General features: G+C 42.2%; 2 protein-coding genes across 3 annotated transcripts in view; one reads left to right on the top strand and one right to left on the bottom strand.

Annotated features, from left to right (window-relative positions):
* TMEM232 (transmembrane protein 232) overlaps positions 1–1,003 on the bottom strand; it is a 279,633-nt gene extending 278,630 nt beyond the window's left edge. The window contains exon 1 of the mRNA XM_075854831.1: positions 932–1,003. The gene's annotated coding sequence lies outside the window, so the exon portion shown is untranslated. The remainder of the gene's footprint in view (positions 1–931) is intronic.
* Positions 1,004–1,102: 99 nt separating this feature from the next.
* Positions 1,103–26,158, top strand: SLC25A46 (solute carrier family 25 member 46). Of its 2 annotated transcripts, none has more exons than XM_075836739.1 (8): positions 1,103–1,565; positions 13,832–13,874; positions 14,797–14,854; positions 19,040–19,117; positions 21,863–21,963; positions 23,156–23,212; positions 23,323–23,380; positions 24,713–26,158. In XM_075836739.1, the coding sequence occupies exons 1-8, from the start codon at positions 1,298–1,300 to the stop codon at positions 25,295–25,297; spliced, it is 1,248 nt and encodes a 415-aa protein (XP_075692854.1). In that variant the 5' UTR covers positions 1,103–1,297; the 3' UTR covers positions 25,298–26,158. The 2 variants fall into 2 exon arrangements, with proteins under 2 accessions (XP_075692854.1, XP_075692859.1); XM_075836744.1 differs by having other exon boundaries at positions 1,409–1,565; positions 13,837–13,874.
* The last annotated feature ends 969 nt before the right edge of the window (positions 26,159–27,127 follow it).

Here is a 27,127-nt window from a genome sequence, read left to right as displayed (position 1 = left end):
AAATACGCCACGTCTGGTCATGCCCTTATAGTTCGCATCAGTAATAATAAATCTCCCCCACTGTTGTTTATATTCTAAGTATGGTGGTAATAGAGGGGCCCCAGGCCAGTCTCACGGTTTTTGGTGACAGTTTATGTAAAATTCCCCTCTAGTGTCTAGATTAGACTTGCATGGAACTCTCAGATGGATTTGATCGACAATGTAACCAAGTGGTGGCAAATTGCATATTGTTTGTTAGAAATTAGAGAATTATAAACATTGCAGATTGATTCCTTTATTTCTAGCAATTGTTGCAGTATGCAAGTTGGAATAAATAGTTTATTTGAATTTCTGTTCTAGGTGCACAGTTGGTCAAAGAGAGTAAAGGAGTATCATTCCCCACCCCCGATTTTTGGATATGAAATAGAAATTATATCATGTGCTTAACTCTGTATACAAAATCCTACAAATTCTAAAATATTGTGGGCTTGTTATAAGCCAGACACTTTCTTCTTGGTGCTATGTCAGCCCCTGACCAGCAGAATATTATAGATCAGCAGTAAAAGTAAAGGATTACTGTATGTGTGGCACTACAAGTCGCAGCATGAGGATGCTAGTAATTGCTTATCAAACGCCTTTGTTACATACACAGATGAATATGATGCCATCTCAACTGGGCTCTTCTATGGAAGGGGCACTTGGTGGATGGTGGGGAGGCTCAATGACTCAGTATTTAGCTAATTGCAGTTATGTCATGCCACAGCATTACGTCACTATACAAATGGATACTTCATTTTTATAGTTTATACAGAAACTATATCGTGTGAGGCCGATAAAGGCCAGGGCGGCATATGACCTCAGAAGTGGTTACAGAACAGTCGAGACCAGGAGCTGTATACCGGACCTGAGATGGCTGATATAACGTCATTTACCAGCTTATCTAGTTACTCACTCTGCGCTGCAAGAGCCATTAGTTGTCAGTTTCGTTTCCCCGTTGCTAAGGACGCATAAGCGTCGTTCACGTTTAGCAACAATCACGCCCCTTCCCCACCCACCCAATCAAAGTCCAACCTTCCCTACACACCCTCACGTGTGCGTGGGACGCGCCCACCTTTCAAACGGCAATAGTCACCCTCCAGCCCACTGAGAGGATTGGCGGAGGCGTGTACTACAAGTCCCGCCATGCCGCGCTGCCTCATGACGTCATCGTGTACCCGGGCCGCCTTCTTCCTGCACAGTTCTGGGGAGGTTGAGCACCTGTCTGCGTGACGTCACGCCGTACGGTGACCCGGGTCGCGCTTGTCGTACTAGAGGTATCATGCAGCCCCTCCGGCCCGAAGGTTTCGATGGCCTGTCGTATAGAGGATCGGCCTGGGGCCGAGGAGACGAGGGCCCCCCGCCGTACCAGCACAGCTTTTCGACAAGGTCATTCAGCTCTTCCGGGGATCTGTCACAGCATTGGGTGACCACCCCTCCTGACATCCCGGGGAGCCGTAACCTGCACCGGGGAGAGAAAACTCCACAGTATGGAGGAGATGGAAACATGGCGCCCCCCGGCCTGGGGGAGGAGAGCAGCAGTGGCGGGGGTGAGAGAGCGATGTCTGCCAGGGGGCACTGCTCCATTCATCTTTTGGCAGAAATTGGATGATCATATATATATACATGATGTGTAAAATCTAAGAGTATATGTCCATTACACATAAGACCTAGACCTGCGAACGTCCTGCATGCCTCACATTGCGAGGTAGAGTGAGGGCACTGCCAGTTTTTATTTCAATTTTGCACCAAAACAAATCTGAAAATCCCACAGACCAGTGATGAGGGGATACTGCCATGGCCATGTTTATGCCCTCCTGGTCTTTAGTACATATGAAGACATTGCATGGGCGAATAAAGGGAATTAGTGAGGGGCCAAGAAGTATACAAATGTAGCAGAGCTGGGTTTGTCATTCAGCACCGTTCGTTGTGATTACTGTCATCTGCTTTTTCATAGGACTGCAAGTAACGATAAAAAGTTCTCACAGTATACAAAAGACTAAGTCAGCACTGCTACATCTGCTTATGTAACATTGATGTGAAATGAAGGGTTGGTGGGTGTATGGGCACTGTGGGTGGCCGCCCTTTTCAAAGTGATTTTTCCCACAAGTGGCTTCGATGGCTTGCCAATGTGAGGTACTATAGAGGCCATGTAGCGGGTACCACAACAAACTGAGCATAGAGGGGACCACAGAGGCACAGAATTTCTGTAGCGGGACCATCACATGAGCGTGCTATTTCTGACTGTCGTGCACCAAAATATCAAGAGAAAACGACTGTAAAAATCGTCCATAATTGCGGACCGTATTTACGGCCCACAATTACGGACATATTCACTTCTATTGACCACGGACTCCTTCCCGTATATTTGTGGGAAGGTGTTCGGGCCGTAGAAGTGTACTGCAAATTATGGAACATGTCCGTTCTTTTGCTTTTTCCTGGCCGTGCTCCGATACTTTGTATGGGAGCACTGGGCGAAAATGCGAGTTGCTGTCCATGGCCGCCAGCGGCTGGCCGTGCCGATAATCGCGGTCCGTGATTACGGGCACTCCCGGGTGCATCGGGCCTTAAAAAAAAAATAGTGTGCACAAGTCACGACTTCAACTGTCACTATAGTCGCTTTTGTAGTTGTCGTTGTGTTGAAGCGGTGTGTAACCTAAGAAATGACTAATGGGTTTGTGAAGGGAGCACATCTTCAAAACGTTGGTAGAGAAGCTATGAACCTTTTAAAAGGGGTTTTCTGGGGCTCTAATATTGATGTCTGACCACTGGCACCCCACGTTGATCCATGTCCATGAAGGGGGGGGGGGGCGCAGCGTTTCACTGTTTACCCAAGCACTGCACTGTACCCGCGTTCATGGCTGTGCCTAGTACTGTAGCTCTGTGCCCTTCACGGTATATACGGCGCTGTGCTTGGGTAAACAGTGAAAGGGTCCCTACATTCATCTGAAAAGCGGAGCTACCAGAACACCACTGATCAAATATTGGTGGCCTATCCTGATAGGCCATTATTATTATTAATAGCTGCCCTTACACTCCAAGGGGGGGTTCCCATCACACAAAGGGTTGGCATATAGCTCGGATATTCCCCTGCCACTAGCTGTGCAGGGATCTGCATCAAAGCTCTATCCTGTAACGCCTCTGGGCAGGGAAAACTGCGAAGGAGATTAATCCGTAAATCAGAACTAATGCAGCTCTCGCGCTACTTCATTCTCAGGATTGGTGGGGGTCCAGGTAGTTGGACCCCTACTAATCGCAAAGCATTGCTATGTCCTAGCTATATGCGATCACTACGTGCGATAGGGAATAACCCTTTAAGTTAGCTGTCGGCTGAACGATCGTCGGCTATTGCTCCCGTGTACACATTTTTGCATCCAAGCAAAAGTGTAAATACAACTGTAAATTCATATAGAGGTGCATTGATTTCCCTCTGGTTGGGTTCACATTTTCGGGGGAAATTCTGAGCCTTGACAAACCGTAATTCATGTTCGGCCTTATTCACACGTGCTGTCAGTTTAAATAACCGACAGCACACTGAGCAATGCATTTCATTGGGGCTATCGACGCGTCCGTGCTTTTTCACGTAGCGTGTGACCATTGCGTGAAACGCCCTGCCTGTCTTATTCTTGTTTGTTTTTGTGGACCTCGTCGCCCATTAAAGTCAATGGGTGCGAGATAAACAACGGACCGCACGTGGACGACATCTGTGTGCTGTTCATGTTTCACACATCAGTTGCTAAAGAATTGCAGAGAAATAAAAAGGTAAACCAGGAAGGGCTTTCAGAGAAGAAAAACTGATGCCACATGGAAACCACACTGATGCCACATGGAAACCACACTGATGCCACATGGAAACCACACTGATGCCACATGGAAAGTCGTGTGTGAAACGTGGCCCTTCTTTTGCACAGACAAATAAGACACGCTGGTGTGAATGAGGCCTAAATAGGATTTTCTATCTGCAGAATATGCCTTCGCATTCATGGATTGTACTCGGAATGTTTGCAGCTTCACCTAGCTCAATTGAACGGTGAAAATACGCATCAGTCGGCATGTAAAAAGTTGTTTAGCAAGGTGAATCATTCATTTTATTTTTCGAAACAAATGGCCGGACGCAACTCATGTAGGTGAACCCAGGCTGGGAGTAAAACTTGCCTTGTTGCCAATAGCAATCACAATGCAGCTTTTATTTTTACAGAGCAGTGTGAGAAATGAAACCTGCACTGTGATTGGTTGCTATGGGCAACAAGGCAAGTTTTACTCTTTGAAAGTTTTGATAAATGGGAGCCATTATGTGTTGAAAATGTGGTCCCCGATCTGGGAGGCTTGGACTGCAGTTGCTTGTTTATACGTGTAAAAATGAACCGCGCGCAGGGTTTTCAGTACAAGTCTATAAGTGTTAAGTATCTACCCTCTCAATCAGGATGTTCCCTAGCATAACATTTGTCACGTTTAATGTCCTATTAAATAAAAGAAGCCTTTGTTAAACACATAACGCTTTTCAAATTATTATTTTTTTGGTTTTTTTTCAGCAACAAAGTTAGGCCCTATACAAATCTGCGTTACCGTTTTGGTTGTTTTGCTCTGAGAACAACAAAAATGCCGGAAGCGCTGGCTCTGAGACAACCGGCACCCAACGGAACCCATTGATATTAAAGTGTTCTGTCAGAGTTTCCGTGGATTTACCGGAAACATAAGTGCAGCATGCTGCGCTATAGTTTTTGTTGGCGTCTGCGACGGAGACCTGTTACAAAGCCTCCAAAGCAGATGTGAACAGGCCCTTATCCAATAGCATTTACACATGTGGAGAAGGGCCTGCGCCAGTAAATGTAATAACTGGTTCTATTACCTTCTGAAGCAATATTTGCAACCAATAATTTTACTCTTAAAATTTCTTCAACTGCAATGTAAAATACCAATATTAAATGATAGGGTCAATTCTGATCTACCATCCAATCTTGTATTCGGCGCGTAGAGACGCAGGTAGCAGTGGTTGTTGAGGAAACTGGATGACGCCGGAAGACTCTCGTGCACAGGACCGATTAATTGGAATAGAACTCTTGGCTTAGACTCCTCAGCAACTCTACTGCCCAGCGTGATCCCTGCCTCTCTCCATGCCCAATATAAGATCGGGTGGCAGCTCAGATGTTAACCTGCTATTTGTAGAACTACTTTAATTCCCACTTATTGGAGCTGGTAGAGATAATGGATAAAAAAAGTTGTTGAAAGGGTTAGTAAACTATAATAACCGCCATTATCTCCAAGGAGAAAACACTTAGAGCAGTGGCCTGCCTGTCAGAATTAGGCTCTGTTCACATCTGCGTTGTATATTTCTGTTGTGTTTTTCTCAGTCATAAGAGCAGGACAACAAAAATAACGGCAGCGATGGATCCGTTACATGACAGACACCAAATAGCATCTGATGGAACCCATTGACTATAATGTGGTTCATTGGGTTTCCTTCGTGTCGTAATTTTGGCACAAAAAATAGCGCATTCTTGACCAGATCTGCATGACAGAGGCTTCTCATTCTGTGTCAAAAATTATGAATTGTCATGTCCTATAAAAATCTGGTAAGAGTTATCTGGCCAAGCAACCCCTAAGACGTGCGGTTACGGGCCATCGGTAGAGAAGTGGTAGCGCTTGTCGTTCTCCATTGAAATGGAAGAGAATTATGAAAACCTCAGAGACTTATGACATCCTAAAACTTGCATTTTCATGTCAAAGAAGTAACTCTAGTATGTGGGTTGGGGGGAATGTTTAAGTCCATGGTTTTCAATATGGTCCTAATTGAGTTGAAAGATGAAACCGTATTTGACGTTACGTGTTTTTAGAAAGTCGATGTGGCAGAAGGTCACACATGTTGAGTTGTTGATCTCATACTGGTGATAAATTTTACAGTTGACTTTTTATAAATGAGATTGTCGGATGTAAGAAAATGTTTTTTCACTGGCCTTTGATGTATCTTCACGCAAAGCCCGGCAGTAAAGATATGTAAACATATTGTAAATGCCCCGAAATGGTTGAAGTAGGGGGCACTAAAAAGTGGCTCCTCCAGACTAACTTCTATTATAATTTATTTCTGTTGCTTATGTAGCAGCCAACATATTCCGCAGCGCTGTACAGAGGTTGTCCTTACTGTCCCCATTGGGGCTCACAATCTAAATTCCCTATTGCAATGTTTTTGGGGTACTTCTACCTCCAACAAAAATGAGAAAGTGGTACAGTATACGAAGAAACACCTCTGACTCATGGGGACTATCTCCAAACTTTGAGTTATATATGCACTTTGGTTTCCCTGTCCTTTTGGCATCGGAAGTGCATACTTTGTGAATGTTTGTTACTATGAAGGAATTAGAGAATCCTCCATTGGCACTTCCACCGTAGTTTCCCTATAAAATAAAATTGGGTAAAAATTTTGCATTTATTGGCCAACTATTTTAGAACGTTTAAGAGATATGTAGCTCAGAGTAAACTTTTCTTGAACTTGCCGTATACTTGGGGTTTAGGGTATGTGCACACGATAGCAGGCTTTTATGTCTGAAAAGACAGACTGTTTTCAGGAGAAAACGGCTGCCTCGTTTCAGACGTAAATGCTCCTCCTCGCATTTTGCGAGGCTTCTCTGACAGCCGTAAATTTTGAGCTGTGCTTCATTGAGTTCAATGAAGAACGGCTCAAATTACGTCTGAAAGAAGTGTCCTGCACTTCTTTTGACGAGGCTGTATTTTTACGCGGAAATGGCAGGTCGTCGGCACAGTACGTCGGCAAACCCATTCAAATGAATGGGCAGATGTTTGCCGACGTATTGTAGCCCTATTTTCAGACGTAAAACGAGGCATAATACGCCTCGTTTACGTCTGAAAATAGGTCGTGTGAACCCAGCCTTAGTGTGCAGTAAAGACTTCTGTCCACACAACGGATAGGATTTTTCTTTTCCAGACATGGGGTGGCAATCCTCCCATTTACTGGAGGCAGATGCCAGGCACACCACAAACCCCCATGCAATGGAAATCCATTGTGTTGTATTATATGGTGGGTAAGAAACAATATTACAAATTGCACTATTGGACAATTGGAAGATAAAGCTACCTGGATTTCATTGCATCAGCACCAGATATCTGCCCCACCATAGACTTCATGGTCCCTTAATAAGTTAGAACAGAGCTGGCGCGGCAGCCATTACTGTTGAATAGCGCTTCAAACTATCAAACCGTGATGCCAAACTGGCTGTCAATGTGCCGCCGTCATGGGGTGCAACTGGTTTCCCAGGGATAGTGAGGACCCCCCCAGAAGGAGCGGTCTATTTGCGGAGTGATCTGCACCGCCATAAAAACAGATGAGCTTCACTTAAATGTGACCAGAAGTGCACCAATGGGTAGAGAATAAGACAAAGGTATCTTAGTCCCTTTGTTTTCCAGATCAGTGGGGTCCAGAGGTCAGACCCCCCCCCATGGATCATAGTTGTCATATCCTAGTGATATACCATAATATTTTAAGATGGGAATGCCCCTTTAATCGCGCACATTTTTTTTTACAGGATCTAAAAACACGTAAAAAGATAATTTATTTTTTGCAGTAGTCTTCTCTAGCTTTCTATGGCAATGAGCTGGACGACTGACTCACGGTTTGATAGTATGATCGCTCTTTTTGGATGTTCCTTATTGCACATCTGGCCAACATTTAATAGCCGCAATTAACCACGTTAGAATTCTTTTGATGGGACAAACTTGCATGAAGTAAGCCATAAAACGTTATATTGGCACAATCATTTTACATCAATATTATTACGCGTAACCAACAGACTTGAAGTGCAAGGGATGGTGTTGCAGCTATGAAAGAGGGTACTTTATGCATCAAACCTTAAAAGGATTAAACGGCCCTACTGTGTGACATGAAATCAGAGCGCCGTAAGCCAGGTCCCCCACTCTGACTAATAGAGGGGAGTGCGGAGCAGGAGAACCTCCCCATTACATCCATATCCTCTCAGGACAAATGGATAGAGGTTGTCATATGGGAAGATCACATTCATGACATCTGTGATCTAGGACCACCATAGATGTCCACAACAAAATAGCACTGCAGATGCTTAAATCCTTTTGGCTCTGCTCATAAATTTCTTTACTGGAAACCTGATGCTGCATTCTAAGTAAAGGAACATTCATCAATGAAAGTTTGCTGAAAATATTGACTCGATATAGAATCAGTGGTGGACTAAGATCGCAAACTTTACCAATGTCCTCCCGTATGTTTACATGACCCATCAGAAGATGATGTGGACTGGATTGATTTTATAGGCTGAGTTCACACGGGACGGATACATGGTGTAAAGTTACTGCGTATCCACCCCCGTGGCCGCAGTTGTGACTGTGGGGCAGTTTTTCACCCGGAATGTCCGGTGTGGAAAAACTGCAGCATTTAGCTGGCCTGCTAGCATGACGTTTCATCCCAGGAGACCACTGCAGCCTGTGATTGGGATGAAACGTCATCCCAGGAGGCCGGCCTGGAAAAGAAACAGACTTCTGGGTAAGTGTGAGGTTTTTTTGTTTTTTCTGAGTTGTGGTTTTTGCGGCGGAATCGCTGCGATTCGACTGCAAAGAAACGCAACAACGATTTGTTGCGGGTTTTACCTACAAAAAAACCCACAACAAATAATCAGTGTGTATTCAGAATCCTAACACGTCAGTCTTTTCTGTGAGATTTCCAGCAAGGCAAACGTAATCTTGCGAGATTACGATATAAACAAGATTACGTTTGCCTTGCTGGAAATCTCACAGAAAAGATTCAGACGTACAGGATTCTGAATACACATCATGTCCTGGCTGGAGGTCATGTATATTCATAGTCAGGACACTGCAGTAATGTTATAGTGTGTATGTGAATGCACATGGCGATATAACTATATCGCTAGTGCAGTGTAAATGAATGGAGAGAAGTGTATGACGCTGATTGGTCAGCGTCATACACTCCTCTGTACAACGCCCACTTGGTCGAAAGTAAAAACACACCCACTTGGGCATTAAGAAACTCATTAGCATAAAGCTAAAAATCGCTCCTAGCGTGGTAAAAATAGATAGTTTTTCTAAATAAAAAGCACTGCTGTCGCCTACATTACAGCGCCCATCTCCTAAAATAGGAGACAGGACATTATAATGTGGTGACAGAGTCTTTAAGACCAATTGCACACGATGCGTATAATGTGCAGATCTTCCGCACTTCTTTTTGTGCAATAAATCCGCAGTGTAATACCTTACCAACAAAGTAAATGATTTCAAGAAATCTCCTCTACATGTTGCAGATTTTTTTCAACACGGAAATTGACCTGCAGTGCATATTGTAAAACCCGCAGCATTCAATTTATCTAGCATTTTTCGCTTGCGAATTGTATCTGACTGACTAGTTTGAAAAAAACAAAAAGTACACCAAAATCTGCAGCATCAAAAACGCCTGAGGCTGTGTTCCGATACATGTGCATGTAGCCTTAGGCTGAGTCCCCACGCTGCAGATTTTTGTGTTTTTTTTTAAAATTAGATTCAGTAGAGCAGACCCATCAAGCCTTACTATATATATATATATATATATATATATATATATATATATATATATATATATATATATATAGCAAATAAAGGTGATTTATTTCAAACAGCAAAACAGGATGCAACGTTTCTGTCCAACCTTAGGATGAATGCTTGAAAAAGGTCCTAAGGTTGGACAGAAACGTTGCATCCTGCTTTGCTGTTTGAAATAAATCACCTTTATTTGCCGTACCAGAGTGCTGCGGGATTTCTTTTTTTTTTATATATATATTATAATATTTCTTCTGTTTAGGTTCTGTTTCTGGTATTGGCTAAAAAAAAAACGCATGCAAAATCTGCATTGTGGGAAAATAATGCGGAATTTGCTGCGTTTTTCTCAATGTTGGGAGATGGTGACGTCTCCCCTGAAAAATGCAGCAATTTAGTCCACTTTCCGCAGCAGGAATTGACATGCTGCGGTACAAAAAATACACACTGCAGGTCAATTTCTGGTCTGAAATTTTACGCAGCTTGTGGACGAGATTTGTTGAATCTCACCCACTTTACTACTGCTGTATTCTGCATATGTTCCATCCGCAATTCTGGACCGAAAATACGCAGCAATTCCGTTGTGTGGACAAGCCCTTAGGCTACATGCACACGTTGCGGAATTCGGTGCAGAAAATCTGCATCAAAACTTCAGGTAATAGTGCGTTTTTTAGGTGTGTTTCTATGTTTTGATGCGGAAATAGGTGTGAATTTGGCCTCAAGCTTATAAAAGTGTCGTTTAAGTGCCCTATTATGGCCAAAAGGTGTGTTTGGTGTTCTGCCAACACATATGAATAACTTATTTCAGCAGAGTAGATGGTGTCTTTGAAGGTTGTATGGTTCACAGTGCATGAAGCCTCTAATGGGATTTCTTGCAGGGTGTAATACCGTATGGAGCTTTTTCCAGTTTACTTGTTAACTCATTTTTGTGTACCAAAAACGGACCTCTCTGTCTCCGTTACCAATAGCTGGTATTTATACATATAGATCGGAAAGCCGATGTTAGGCTCTGTCCACACCTGCGTCGTGGCTTCTGTTTGTCACGGATGCCACAATGCAGTGCCAGATCCGTCGTACGACGTATACCACCACTGCCGATGGATCCAATTTCCGTACAATGGGTTCCATCTATATTTTGTAATTGCCAACCCTTTTGAGCATTTCTTATTTATTTTTTTTATCCATACCCAATAAAAATTGTATCCGCAGAAGTTTATGGATGAGGCATAACCTCAGGTTCTTAAGTACACATTGATTTCAAAGGGTTTTTCTTTGTGTTCAGTTTGGCTCCTTTGTCAGGTTGCCATCTTTTCGCTAGAAACGATAGCGTCCTATAACCAATAACCGCACCAGGTAGTGGACTTAAAGGGATATTATCTCATTGATCATAGTTCATACATTTCCTGAAGGCAAGTGATGTACTTTTGTGATTACTCTCTTTATTTTTCCTACAGTCTTCTTGATATTCCTGCTAGGCCATCGCATGTTGTTTATCACGCGTTCCCAGACCTGCAGTGATACCCAGCATGGGATACAGCACTGTAGAAACACATTACACCCTCCAGTTCTAGGTCCTGTACTGGACATGAGAGCCAATGATCTCTCTCGTAGGACCAGGTGAGCGGAATACTGTTCATACCGTGCTGGCTCCCGTGCTGGACGCGAGAGCCTGGGAGGCCAAGCGGAGTGTTTTACATATGGAGCAGGGACACTTTCAAAGTACCAATGCTGCTAATATTCCAAGTATGGCAGTGTCGGAAGCGCGCATGATGAAGCTAGCTGAGCTTACTGCTAGTAACATGAGGTATAAGGCTAGTACCATGGACAAATCAGCAAGCAGGGCAACTGGGAACGGAGCAGCAGTGTAAGAAAATGATAAAATAAAGGTTGGAAGTTGTTTCTGGGGTATACCCCCTTTAAAAATACGTTCAAACGTACCTTTGTGGTGACAGATTGACTTGGCGTTTCAGAGGAAAAAAAAAAAACGTTTGCATATGCAAATAATGTCTCAAGTGACCCGAGGGCAGTCCCAAGCCGGCTCACCTGACTAAACCCTGCCCAACGCGTCCCCATTGGCTTTGATTGACCGCTCCAGGGTTCAGCGACTTCTAGCAGCAATTGTTTGTTCACTTTTTTTAATACTTTGGAATACATGGTATTCCAAAGCATTAATGCCTCTGGCATAAACTGATGGTAGACCTGTGTGTCTTTGTTAAGCCCCCAGGTGCCATGGTTACCCATCCGTGCCTGTGATCGCGTCGCGGGGAGCTGATGGGCTGACAGAGGAAGCTATTGAACGTGGCATCTAAGGGGTTAAACTACCGGGATTGGAGTGTCCTCCAATGCCGGCAGTTGCAGCAGGATCATGGCTGTGTATTCCAGCCGTGGTCCAGCTGCTGATAGTGTGGGCATAGCGCTGTGTGCGATCAGAAAGCCGTAATAGTAAGGCAATGGTCCTCTGACTCCTGCCAGTGCAGTTCTATTGGTACATCAAGGGGTTAAACCATATTTCACTACTAAGCCAATATAGGGGACGAAGAAGGCTGGTATTTTTCTTACTAACCCAATTCATTTATTAAAGGTTATGTACATTTTTGAAATATTTAATTTTAATTTTTTTATAAAAATGAATCCGTGTGTTTGCAACTTTCTAAAAATTATTTTTACTCTGAGATGCTTTGTATCCTGTATATAGAGCAGCCGTATCTTGCGCTGAGACCTGTATCTGTCAGGTCAGCGGCACTGACTTTGTGTCAGCGGGTCTCTGACACACGGGATGGAGCGGTTACCGATCACATCTAAGTTCATAACTTAGACGTGATCGATAACAGGCCTGTCCAAGACCCGCAGGACCCGCTGTCACTGTACCAGTCAGTGCCGCTGACCTGATGGATACAGGTCTCAGCGCAAGATACAGCTGCTCTGTATACAGGATACAAAGCATCTCAGAGTAAAAATAATTTTAAATAAATAGTATTTAGAAACTTGCACCAAACACACTGATACACCTTTTTATTTCAAAGGTGTACATAGACCTTAAGTGCTATTGCAACCAGTCCATAACATTCCAGGTAACTATCCGAAATATCAGCGGACTGCAGATTTTAAAATTGATGCATGGGATGTCTGGTATATGTTGAATCATTGAATAGGACTACTCACTCATCACGGTTTGGAGCATTATTACGGTTTACTACTGATCATTTACGATTGGATATACCATCAGTGTCTGATTGGTTGGGGTCTGATTGCCACTGATGCCTAGAACAATGCTTAGTTGCCCCTTTGACTTTTTTTCCAAGACCGTGTGACTACCGACGCATTGTGCCAGAAGAGGAACAGCCCACTGGTCAGACGTTAATGGTATATATAATACCAGCCATGTTTATCGTTGGAATGCCCATAGGCAGTGTATGGGGCATTCTACATCCGTGTACACATTGCCTATGGGTATGCAGAGAATTTTAATGTCCTCACAGCACTGCCTTTTAGAACACTACCACCCTATCTGAGCTAAGGAGTATTTGACATTATATTAGGAAATTGTTATTTATGCAGTTCCCTCATGCAGTGATGTAAGCCCATGAAACATGTCCTATTTGTATAGAACTGAATTTGGGATGAAAGAATTGTAAAACATGGGTGACCGGTGAGCGCACCGATCCCACTGGTCTGAATGTTGGTTAATGCTGATCCTTCAATCAGTATGTATTTCAGTCATAGACTTTATTTTTTAGTATGCGCCCGTCAGAAGTCACTTGTAGGGCTTTGTAACTTCTGAAGATATGGTCACTCAACCAACATAGTCTCTGATAAGTGAACCTGTCAGCTGATACATGCTGCCCAAACCGTGGGCAGCATCATGTAGCAATGGGCGCTATGATGACAAAACTATGTTTTATTCTGAAGCAATGCAGCGTTTCAGAGGAAACATAGCTTTAATAATTGCCGGGATCAGAGAAGTTTCCACTTGGGCCCCTCCAGCTTCTATCTGCCCGACTCAGCAAGTTTTTCACAGGTCTCTCCCTATGTGCAATTAGGTTGAGACCTGCCAGTCAAGCTGAGCTGGCTGGGGAGAAGCCAAAGGTGCCCAGCGGGTACTTCCCTCCCCCGGCTAGGCATAATTGACATAGCAGAGAAGTCCGTATTCTAGTATTTTTGTGGACAGCATGTTCTGTAATTAAAAGGCAACTTTCCACAATGTTTTAGTCATCTGGGTATTTCTCACGTACTTGTTTGTTCTTTCTTTTAGAACAGCTCAATCGCTTTGCTGGATTTGGCATTGGACTTGCAAGGTATCTCTCTTTTTGGAACCCATTATGGCTTTTTGAATGTTTGGAATGTGTTCTGGATCTTTATGATGATGCAAGATATGATTGTTTATATAGATAATCATACAAAGTCTTAGTCACTTTATTTGTAGCAACTTGCACAGTCCATTAAACAGAAATAAAGATTGTCTTCATCTTAAAGAGGATTTCAACATATCAATTCAGTCTCTGCACAGTGAACATTACATAACACCCAACCGGGTCCGCTCTCACCCAGGGGCCACTTCCCAGAATAGATCCGAGCGTGGGAGACAAGGCTGCCAACATAAGAACGTAGAGAAAAATACCAGCTAGACATGATACTCTGCTCTTCTTCTTTGTTCCTGTTCTCTACAAAAATCCCATGGTAAAAAAAAAAAAGAAACATTCTTCTATATAGATAGACCTCTTGTCTGCCTCATGTGCTGCAGGATCTTTCTCCCAGTTCTCAAATTATTTGAGACCATCCAAATTTAGCAGCACCCCTCAACCAAGCCCGTCCTACGCCTTTCTGTCACATTTAGGATGACTTGGGTGATATATTTTGTGTCTTTTTAAATGGGTAGTCCAGCTAAAAGCAATTACCATCTTTCCAGTAGATGGATGATTAGTGTTAGATCGGTGGGGGGGGGGGGTCCTACCGCTAGGACCCTCACCTAATGTGCTCTGTTATTTCCGTCAGTGCCATAGACTTTAAATGGAGCAGCAGTTCACATGCTCGACAACTGCTCCATTTAAACTTCTAGCCACGGTCCTCCATTCTATCCATTGGTGGGGGTCCAGAGATAGGTGTTTAATATTTTTGTCAGGAATACCCCTTTTAATGCTTATTTTTAGGATTTGTGGCTGATATATTTATTTTCTTATTATATACGGTAACTATAAGTGTGTTTTTTTTTTCTTTAAGTCTCTTTACAGAAAATGTATTGGCTCACCCCTGTATTGTTCTGCGTCGACAATGTCAGGTAAAAACATTTTTTATATATATATTAAAAAAACTAAAAATTTGGATGCATGTTCAAGCCATTTAAACTAACTAGATTTACAATAATGTCCAGATGTAGAAAAGCATCTGTGTAGTGGATTGCTGCTCATCTGTTATTGTATATATGAAAAAGGACAAGGAGTCATGCACTATTTATATATGGAAGTATACAAATCTCAAATTGTATTATTTAAAAAAATGGGGAATATAAAATACACAGGAGATCCCGACAAGATTGGGGCACAGAAGGTATCGCTGCAAGTTCAGGTTCTAACGAAAAAAGTCAGCATGTATGCCAAACCATGAATTGCTTAATCAACTACCACTGTCCAAAGCCCTAAAAGCCGCACATCTAAAGAGATGTCCTACATAGGTACCCTATACATAGTGTCTTACCCATTAGTGAAGCGTGATCGGTATGCCCAGATTAGCGCTAATCTGCACAGCGAACCCATGATATCTCGGCTGGTGTGTGACTGTACCCGAGATACTGCGTGAGGGTTACACTGACCAGCAATAATGCAGCTTCAAGTCCCCTAAGATTAAAGGGGTTTTCCAGCCACTAAAAATTGATGGCACATCCTCAGCATAGGCCATCATTAGCTGATGGGTCGGGGTCCGACTTTCATAACCCCTGCCGATCAACTGTTTTGATGGGGATGCATCGCTCGTACAAGCGCTACTTCCCCTTAATTTCTACCTGCTCGCTGTGAGTCGTCGACACGCATTTACTGGCGATTCACAGGTATTGCAGCCTTTTCTGCCATTCACTTCGATGAGCTAAGAAGGCTGCAATACCTGTGAATTACCGCTAAATGCGTGTCGAAGATTCACAGTGAGCGAGAAGAAATGAAGGGGAAGTAGCGCTCGTACGAGCGCTGCGGCCACTTCAAAACAGCTGATTGGCAGGGGTCCCAAAAGTCGGACCCTGACCCATCAGCTATTGATGGCCTATGCTGAGGATAAGCCATCATTTTTTAGTGACTGGAACCTTTAACTGACTTGGGACCTTCAAGTTTAATAAAGTTCCCCCCCCCTTCTAAAAAATTTTTTTTACTGTTAGGCCTCATGCACATGACCATAGCCATGTGCACGGCCGTGATTTTCGTGTCGCCCTGCAGCGGAGTGTCACCCGCGAGCCGACCGCAAATTGCGGGCCGTGCACATGGCCGCATCCATTATTTTCTGTGAGCCTGGACCGCGGAACACGGCCGTAATAAGACATGTCCGTTCTTTCTGCGGTCCGGGCTCCTCTGCCATGCACGGACCGTGGAAACCATGGTCATGTGCATGACCCCATAGAAATGAATGGGGCCGCAATTGTCCCGTGGATTTTTGGGGGAATTGCGGCCGCAAAAGCACGTACGTGTGCATGGGGGCCTTAAAGAAAAAAAAAAAAAGGGGTAAACAATATAAACAAATAGATATTATTTATACTGCACTGCGCAAGGGCGTAAAAAAAAAAAGAAAAGCTATGGCAGATTTGATATTTTTTTCCCCTCTATTCCCCCCCCCCCCCCCATAAAAGCTGTTCAATAAAAGCTGTTTAATAAATTATATTTGCTCCAAAATGGTGCCAATAAAAACTATATCAACCGAAAACTAAAAACGTTATGACTGAAATGCGGTGAAACGAATAAAAATGTATTCCATACAACATGCTTTTTTACTAAACATAAGAAAACTACCGTATATATTTGGTATCACTGTAATCTTAACAGTCTGTAGGATAAAGTTAACGTTCTTTATGCCACACGGTAAACAGTGGAAAAAAAACTGCGTGACTTGCCACAAAGGGTTACACGGAGGTAGTGCCCGCATTATTTACATGGAGAAACAATACTCATTTTGTAGACAAAAGGATTTTCTGTTCCCCCTACCACATTACAATGTAGTACAAAGAGGACATGTTCACAGGATAGATTTTCACGCATATTTTGGTGCGGAAACGGTGTTAAAATACATGTGAAAACCCCTTTCAAAAAGTGTCCAATTGATTTTAATGGGATACCGACCCATCATTTATACGTGGCAGAATTGAAATAGAAGTGACGTCACTTCTTGACATCGTTTTCGCACAAAAATCCTGTCTGGTAGCCGCACGCAAACTAGTCGCATTGAATGGGGTTAATATGCATGCGAATCTGCGCCAGACGAAACTCTGTGGCAAAAATCCTTGGTTCCGCCACCGATTTCTGCCCAGGATTCTCGTCCAAATCAGCAACTGATTCTTCAGATAGAAAAATAAGTCTGAGCATAGCCAGATTGCTGTGACATGGCTGATGCTAGGCTATAAGTGCGAGTTCTTCTAAGTGTGTATTAATGGGGAAAACTAGAAATGCAAAGAGGAAATTCCATCCAGGCCCCATGCACATGACTGTAGATTTCGTCCGTAGTTACGATCCGTAATTATGGACACATTTATTTCTTTGGCTGACTGACACCTTCACGTATATTTGAGAAGGTGTCCGTGCCGTAGAAAGGCTCCGTAAAAGATAGCACATGTCCTAATTTTTGCTTTTTACGGCCCGTGCTCCCATACTTTTATTTGTGAGTGCAACCCGCAAATTTGGGTGGCGGTCGCCGGCTGTGCCCGTAATCACGGACTGTGATTATGGGCACGGTTGTGTGCATGGGGGCCGAAGTGGTTTATTATGTCTTGATGATTTTTTTTTTTTATCAGGGTTGTTCTTGTATTTATCTTTTGATGTGGTATCCGAACCACTCTATCACATTTTATGTAGTGTTTAGCTGCCAAAAATAAGTTACAGGAATTCAAGCAACCTGGTCATTCTAGTTCACCATGGACATGAACTTGTGACGTCAGTAGCACTGCTAATAGATGTAGAAATATATATATTTTTTCAATCTATAGGACTTTATGGGAATTTATTAAACACGCTACGCCGGTTTCTTGTTGCAGAAAAGTCTTTTTTTAACTTTTGCATTTTTACACCGCCTCCGCTACTGTTTTTGTTTTTTATTAATAAAAAGGTTTAGCTGATGGGGTGGGGCCACCGACAGCTTGACAAATTCGCTATAGTTTACACTTTTGCCAGCACACAGATGGCAGGGTTTTTTTTAGTTTTTTTTTTTAAGACGCAAGGACAGCCAGAGATGCGCCCACTTTATTAATAAATATGGCGCATTTTACTCCAGTACGTCTTATATTAAAACTGGCATATGAAACGCTTAATAGATCTTGATCGCTTCCCCCCATTGTGTTTGAGGTTCATGCCCCAACTAGTTATCCTTGGTAATGATTCAACGGTTATAATGGTGGCATGTGCAATGTCTCTCTCCTTGATACGATTATACGCAGTATCATCTGGATGTAATATGAATTTCAAGAAAGAATATACTGAGTCCTCTGTCCTGAGCCGAAGTCAATTGACTACTACAATTATGTTTAATCCCAGCAGATACTTAAATCTCTCTCTGCAAGATCTAGCAAATGTTAAAAAGATTCCCTCATGAGTCCACCCTTCTCTAAAAACCGCTGTCCTGAGCATGGTTCCCGCTCTAATAGGACAACCCCTTTAAAGAGCAGAAACCTATTTAAACTTTAACCTTTGGTTGAGCCCGAGTTGGTTGATGAACCAGACGTATGTGATATGCCAAGGAGCAGGATCCTGCTCAAAATCTTGTGCATGCCCCTTTTTCAGATGAACTGGTTCCTTTATAATAGTGATAGCAGCCAGAGTTAGTTACTTGTTGCACTTGCTCCACAGCCATACCGTCTTCATACGTGACTGAGCTTCTTCTCCGCTCCTGCTCTATGCTAGAGTCTAACATAGTCATTAGGGAGTGTGTGATACCCATACCCGTTAATGCCAATGCTTGAGATGCCCAAGTTGCCAATGAATGAAACCATAAACTATGAATATGCGCTTTTCCCAGTTCTGCGTTGAGGCCAGCAGGAAAACAGACCAGTAGATCTCAATGTTGGGCCACCAGACCACCAGTAGATCGCAATCTACCATTTGTCCACCACTGTTATTATAAATGATATGAAAGGACTGGTCTCTGGTACTAATGCTCCTACTGGTATGATCATGTGGGGAGACATATATGATATTGTTGTTTGACATGGCAAAATAAATCATGTGTTGTAATTTGTGATGAATACAAGCTATGAAGATTTATACCTTGTGTTCATTTTCAGGTTAACTATCATGCAAGAAATTACCACTTTTCACCATTCAGCATTGTGAATATTATGTATAGTTTTACCAAGACACAGGTATGTGTGCAAGCTTTCTGGAATATCATTTTCATGTTTTTGTGGAAGATTTTTTATATATATATTATACATACACTCAGAATTGTGCTATTTTTGGATTCTCCTAGCGTCTGTTCACACTGAGGATTTTGCGTGGCGGGTCCGCCGCAATATCTGCTGCGGCATTCCTGCCGATGGTTGGAGCTAGAGGGAAAAATAAGCGTCCGACTCCCATTGAAATGAATGAGGCAGAATTTTGTGGAGGGTTCCGCCATGTGAACAGGACCAAATTCTCCAACGTTGTTTTTTAATAGCTTGTTTTTGTTTAAAGCATGAGCTTGCAGGTTAAATGTACATGTTAAGAACTTTGAATTCTGTGCATTACTTATTTTGTACTGACCTTGGGTTACAGCCTTCATGTAGTCTGCTAATGGTCCATTGCTATGCAGAGCTGTATTCAAAATTCTGCTTCTGTTAATTGGAGTCCTGTGCTGATAGACACATCCCAAATAGCTGAGCTAAGGTCTTATAATGTACCCTTTTAGAAATGGGGAAGACTTAGTAATGCAGTCTTTCACATTTTCTAGTATAGTTGCATTAAAAAAAATTGTCGTTTGTATTGTACATTCCCAGACACTTTTTACCGCCAGTTTGCCACGTTTGGGTTCAACATGAACCTTTATCAAGCCTGTCTCATGGCTAGCGATCTCGGCGTTTATGCAGGATTGGACTCTAGATTAACAATCACTCCATACACCTTTTGGTTGTTACTCTGAGAAACTTGTTTTATGTAGTCCTACATGGCATCTGCAGCTTGACGCGACGGTACGACTCAATGTTACTTCATCTGTGATGTCAATTGCATGTTTTAAAGGGAATGTGTTGCCAGAAAAACATGTTTTTTTTTTAAAAATTAAACATTTAGTGTGTGGGTGATTAAACACTGTTAAAATTTTTTTTATTTTTTTGCACGAGTCCAGGTAATATTATAAATTATTTCTAATTTATAATACTACCCATTTTTGGTCACTAGATGGAGCTGTTCCCAAAATTGCAGCATTGCAACATTGGGTTAAAAGCCCTCGCTCTAGTGAGCTCTCAGCATCCCCCCCTCCTTTATCCTGGCTAGTGCCGGGATAAACGAGGGGTTTGAACAATGTAACCTCCTACACTGTGTGTCGCCATTTTTTGAGCTAACCCACAGTGTAGTAGGTTTACATACAGTAGTAAACACACACAAACACGAACATACATTGAAATCTCTTACCTGCTCCTGCCGCCGCGGCTCCCTCCGGCCCGTCCGCTCCGTTTGCTGCCGCTGGTGCAAGTGCACAAATCCGGAAGCCGCGACCGGAAGTAGTAATATTACTGTCCAGCCGCGACTTCCGGTCCACAGGAAAATGGCGCCGGACGGCGCCAATTTCGAATAGGACTGTGTGGGAGCGGCGCATGCGCAGTTCCCACACAGACGCCGTACACTGCAGTCAATGGGACGGGAGCCGTTCGCAGTCCCTATGGGACTGTGGCTGCCGTATTCCATGTCTGTATGTGTCGTTAATCGACACACACAGAAATGGAACAAAAAATGGCAGCCCCCATAGGGAAGAAAAAGTGTAAAAATAAGAAAAAGTAAAACACAAACACACAAATGAATATAAACGTTTTTAATAAAGCACTAACATCTTTAACATATAAAAAAATAATTTGTGATGACACTGTTCCTTTAAATCTCCATGGCCAGTAGAGTTGGTTGGTGTAAGACAACATCACAGGGAAAAAGTCCACGTAGCTTTATCTTTGCAGTATGTTGAAAGCTACACTCCAGGAAAAACGAATACATGGTGATATTCACTGCCCCTTCAGACCCTGGTTTGAAAGCTATGTACACCTTTTTGAATTTTTTTATTTTTTTTTAAATAATAAAGAAAATCTGTGTTTGGTGCAATTTTCTAAATACTTTTTTATTAAAAATTATTTTTACATTTTGAGATACAGGTTTTATACAGGATATAAATCAGCTGTATCTGTCGGGTCAGCGGCACTGACGGGTTCAGTGACAGCGGGTCCTCGGTTCTCTGACACGCAGGATCAAGCTTTTACCAATCACATCTAAGTTCACCATTTAGAACTGATCGATATCCGGTGGATCCTGCCTGTCAGACACGCTGACACTGACAGATTTAGGTCTCGGCGCTAGATTCAGCTGCTCTGTATACAGGATACAAAGCAGCTGTATCTCAAAAAGTAAAAATAATTTTGAATAAAGTATTTTGAAAGACAGATTTTTTTATTTTTTTTTCTTAAAAAAACGTTTTCAAAGGTGTACAAAGCCTTTAACTTCTATCGTGCATAAGTGTATTCATTTTTACTAGAGTGTTCCTTTAAATAGATCTGGTTGGCCAGTAGTGTTGCCAAATTGGATATCTGTTCTGTCGTCAGTTGATGCAGTTGCGTTTCTAGGCCTATGTCAGAAGACCTACGCAAATGTGGCACATAATAAAGAGTGCCCCATTGTCCCACTCATGCAGCGCTGTAGAGTAGACTGACATTGAGGTCCATGTATAGCCTTCTACTGTATGGATGGCCATTAGTTCTTGGCTATCTGATCTTTCCCCTCTGTTGGCTCAAAACAGTTCATGATACTTCAGTATTTATAGGGTTGTTTGTGGTGTATTTTTTTAATGTCCATTTTCTTATATTGCTAAGATTGTCTGATTTAATATGATTGTCTCAATTCTCTCATGACATTATTTTGTTTAACCCCAGGGTCCTAGGGCGCTTTGGAAAGGAATGGGAAGCACTTTTATTGTCCAAGGTATAACCCTTGGAGCAGAAGGAATCATCAGTGAATTCTCCCCTCTTCCTAGGTGATTATGCAGTTTTGTCTATTTTGCCAACCCCACTCCAGCATTGGCTGAAAACCATCCAGCGATGTATCGAAGCTCCAGAAGCCCGGTCTGTAAGCTGCACATTCTAGATCTTCTAGTATCTATGCGGTCTCTGTGAGAGGGTTAACTGTCTATATAGCCCTTCCACGGGCTGGACATTAAACACCAGCTTCTTTCTCATTGACTTTTTATCGCTCCGTATCCTCCACCTTAAATCCTCACTCCCTCCTCGCACTGCTTTTAACTACATGGCACTGCTCCTTCATAAGTGACGTAACAATGTTACGTTTGGTAACCAGTCGAAATCCAGTGCTCAGTAGATCCTAGTAACTTTTTTCTTTTTTTTTTTTTTACGATCCACCGCACCCTTTTAATAAAGCAGTTCACATATATAATCATTAGGCCCAGTTTGAGGGGGAAAAAAAGCACCAAAACTGCGAAGTGTGAGCTTAAGTGCTCATGCACACGTCCATATTAAGGCTCTGCACAATCTGCGTTGCACGGATCCAGAATACGGCACTTCTAGAAGTCTGTAGGGTTCTACTAACCGGAAAAAAATTGTGGCATCATATTCTATGGGATCTCATATTAAGGTATATTAGGGAGAATAAGTTAATGCAGTGCCCTATAGAGGCACCATGGGCAGAACGCAGTGCTTACGGCTCCATGGCACGTAGCCCTAGGGACTTTGTTTGATGTACGGGCAAAGTGCAGAGAAATCTGTCGTGTACATGGTGCCGAATATGCCGTTTTCAGTAGAGCTTTAAATAACTTGCTAATTTATTTAATTCACGAGGATTTTTTTTATAGGTCTTTTTAGCTTTGATTTGGAATTTGTGATTTCGAACATGTAAACGAAAGTTAATATGCTCGAAACGTGAAGTGTTGAGGTTGTCAGACGGCATGTTGTTAGTTTCTGCCTATCGATGTGATGAGCGTCGTGGGAAGTAAAATCTCTGCATTGCCGCACATATATTTTCCTCATTCCATGCTATGATTAAAGCCAGGGAGACCAGTGACCGGTCAGTTCTAATAAAAAAGAATTACATTTTCTATTGGAGTTTTTTCACTAAGCTTTTTGGATGGTAAATCTTCGGAAATGTCATGTACATGTATGGCAAGTTATTGCTGATCCCTATTTACCCTATCAATGACATCTATATTGTTACAGGGAACTTACCCATAAGTGGAGTCCCAGGCAAATAGGAGGGCATATAATTCTTAAAGGGTAAGTCTTTCCAGGTTTCCTAAGCAGCTCTGTTTGTTTTCTGTATATATTTTTTTTTATTATTTTGTTAACACGCCTGATGGCTTTTTTTTTTGTCTTTTTTGTTACAGCTTAGTCTATGTAATTGCTACGCCTTTCTATTCCGCAAGTCTGATTGAGACTGTACAGGTAAGCACGCTCAATACTCAAAGAGCAGCTAAATGTAAAATGATCATCGTACTAAACCCCATGCCTTCTATAGAAGTAATTATTCTATACTGCTGTTGGGTTGCCATAAACATGTGGAATATTAGGGGCAAAGGATTGTGGTCAGGAAATTAGATTAGACTCCGTTCACTTCACGTTCGGGGCATATAGTTGAGGGACACATTGTCTGTTTTTGTATTATTATTTTTTTCTCTAAATACATACTGCAAACATGTAATGCAGAAGCATACCCACTGGTTTTGTTTTTATTGTTAGACTTAAAAAAAAAAAAAAAAAAAAAAAAAAAAAAGGATATAATTTAGTATCCCCTTTTTTTTGTTTGCTACAGGAACCCTTTTTTTTTTTTTATTATTGGAAAAAATATTATTGTCCCTCCAGACTGATTTTAGATGTATACTGTGCAAACGTGAACACAGACGTACAGTTTTGATCTGCCTGTCATTGACCTCTATTCTAGTAAAAAAAAAAAAAACACTGTTCTGTCAGAATCCTGTTTTATTTTCATTTATTTTAAATGAAATTGTGGCAGATTACACTATTGAGTAAGGGCTCGTCCACACGCTGCAGAATTGCCGCGTTTTTTCTGTCTCGAATTTCAGATGGAAAAAATGCCGCAGAATACAGTAGCAGCATAGTGCATAAGATATAACCAATCTCATCCACACGCTGCGTAAATATTCCATGCAGAAATTGACCTGCGGTGTGTAATTTTCGGACCGCAGCATGTCCATTCCTGCTACGGAAAATGTCCAGAATTGCTGCATTTTTCGGAGGAGATGTCACCATCTCCTAACATTGTGAAAAACGCAGCAAAATACGCATCAGGAATTGCTGCAGAAATTTTCTGCAGCAATTCCGTTGTGTGTGGACATGCCCTAACAGTATCCAGATATTAAAATGTCCAGCGTTTGCCAAAAGTGCATATGTTTGACCCATAGAAGGGATAGGAAAACATCGCAGTATGTGTTTGCATACGTTTTGTTTTTTTTTGTTTTTTTTTTACGTTCTACCTATTTGATAGCCCTCAAACCATGTGAACCATTTGCCGTGTTAAGGTGGGACAGAGAAAATATGATGATGAACTTTTTTTTTCTTTCTCTGCTGAAACAGGAAGGCCGGACAACATGTCATGAATAAAATCAATAGGAATCTGATAGGAGGGTGTTGTAATTTATCGGATTTCCGCTAGATAGGGCACCTTAGCCTTCACCCAGGGGCATTGTATAGGAGAATTGTGTACATGTGGCAAATACTAGTGGTACTAAAAAAAGCTTTGTTGTAAATCTCTTACAGAGTGAGATCATTCATGACAATCCTGGAATTTTGGATTGTTTAAAGGAAGGATTTGGAAGAGTTATAGGACTTGGAGTTCCTCACAGCAAACGTTTGTTGCCTCTTCTGGTTCTGACATTTCCTACGGTCCTCCATGGTGTGTTGCATTATATGATCAGCTCTTTCGTTCAGAAATGCGTTTTATTCTTCATAAAGAAGAGGAAGAATCCTGCCCAAATTCCAAGTGAAGGAGCCAATGCAGCTCAAAACATCTTGGAAAACTATTTCCCAGAACTCATCGCTAATTTTGCAGCGAGCCTGTGCGCCGATGTCCTACTGTTTCCTCTTGAGACAGTGATGCACCGCCTTCACGTTCAAGGAACACGCACCATAATCGATAACACAGACCTTGGGTATGAAGTATTGCCTATTAACACTCAGTATGAGGGAATGAGAGACTGTATCAATACTATAAAGCAGGAGGAAGGGATGCTGGGCTTCTACAAAGGCTTTGGAGCTGTGGTGGTACAATATACTCTACATGCTACCGTTCTGCAAATTACTAAAATCATTTATTCATCTCTTTTGCAAAATACAGCACAATGAGCGTGACTCACCCATTTTGGCACATTATATGTTTTATTTCAAGTTACACCCTATATTTACGCCAGTGGGGTACAGAACGGAGCGTCGTGCCAGATCTACCAGTATGTGATCAGGATTGTATAAACTGAACATTGAATTTTGCACTTGGGAAAACGTTAATACGCAGTTGTACGAAGTCTCGATGTTGTGTGCAATGCTGCTGATCGTCTTTCAATGCTTCGTGTACAGGCAGACTCGTATACAAGATTTGTGCCTGAAGAGTCGAATTGCTCATACTTTTGCTTTTCAGAAATTACGTTTCGTCTGTCATTTCAACACATTGAAGACCAATTCCGCTTGCTCAACATTTTATACATAGAATTAATCTACAAAGAAAGTTGAGTAACTTTACACATGTTTAACAGTTACACCTTTAATAATAGTCGTGAATTGCAGTCACAATCTAAATCTCCCAGCAATCCCTGCTGGCTCAATGTCGTCAGAGCTTGTTCTGGTGATTTTGGTATTCTGCAAAGTGCCGTCTTTACATCGGGCACTGACCAGTAATCTGAAAGAATAACTATCCCACTGGATGCTACTCACAAGCCTGTCTACAGTTTCCAACAGAATTGTGATTCCAGCTGTGAGGTCTAATACAAGCTGCAGCTCCGGATCAGAACACATATGCTGTGGGTGCCTTTTTAAAATGAACAGAACAAATTGATCTTTAAGCATGCAGCTCCCTGTCAGATAAAGAACTGTTGTAACTGCTAAAAATTAGATCTAACTCGCTACATCCTCCGCGCACACAATTGTTTTTTTTTGTAAAAAGTGTCATTTTTCAGGCTTGTGTCAAGTAAATAAATATGAAGATGCCCAGTTCTTCTGGCTGGTGTGAATAAGGCATAAGACGCAAATGTGTACATACAACAGCTGAACAGTATATCTTTACAGTTAGCGTGTACGTTACTGACTTTCTAGAACTACATCTTGGTGTAAGTGTGCACATATTTCACCTCCGTAGTCCACCTGGCATTACCTGTCTATGCACTGTAATCCGGTCTTTTGGACCTTAAGCAATATATTGCTATCTAGTAGAAGGAATGCGATTATCAGTTGTAATGAGTAGATTTCTTTCTTGGCAACAACCTGTAAGGCCAGAGCTACACCTAGTCTTTTTGTAGCGCTACTGATTGATTTTAACTATTGAGCTACGGCTGAAGTCCAAATGAAAACTATGGAGTTGCATGCAATCTTGGACTACAGCTGTCACTCAAGAGTTAAAATCTATCCGTAGTACCAGAAAAAGTCCCAGTGTAACCCTGGCCTAAGAGAGACACTTGTTAGTCATCTTTCTTCCACCCTTATGGTCCGTTTACATGAAACTATATGCGCTCAGTGGCTTGTAAAATTATTTGTGAGGATCTCATGGGCATTTCCATTATAAAACAATAAGGGTATGTTCACACGCAATAGCAAAATAATTCTGAAAACAGCTCCTGATTTTCAGACTTTTTTGTAACGACTCACGTTTTTTTACGGACGTTATTGGAGCTGTTTTTCAATGGAGTCCATGAAAAACGGCTCCAAAAACGTCCCAAGACGTGACATGCACTTCTTTGACGCAGGCGTCTTTTTATGCGCCGGCTTTCGACAGCAAAACGCCCGAATTACGTCTGAAAATAGGCCGTGTGAACATACCCTTAATCAGAGGCGTATCTATGTTCTCCAGCACCCGGGGCAAAGATTCAGTTTGGCGCCCCCCCAAACCTCTTTCCCGACGTCTCCTTCCCCCTCGCTGTGTTTGTTTTCTCTACCAATCGACGTGTCATTTCTTTTCCACATTTATTT

This window comes from Rhinoderma darwinii, chromosome 1, assembly GCF_050947455.1.
Source record: "Rhinoderma darwinii isolate aRhiDar2 chromosome 1, aRhiDar2.hap1, whole genome shotgun sequence".
NCBI classification, from domain to species: Eukaryota; Metazoa; Chordata; class Amphibia; order Anura; family Rhinodermatidae; genus Rhinoderma; species Rhinoderma darwinii.
The sequence above is the reverse complement of the archived record's forward strand: the minus strand, read 5'-3'. Positions and strand labels throughout refer to the sequence as shown.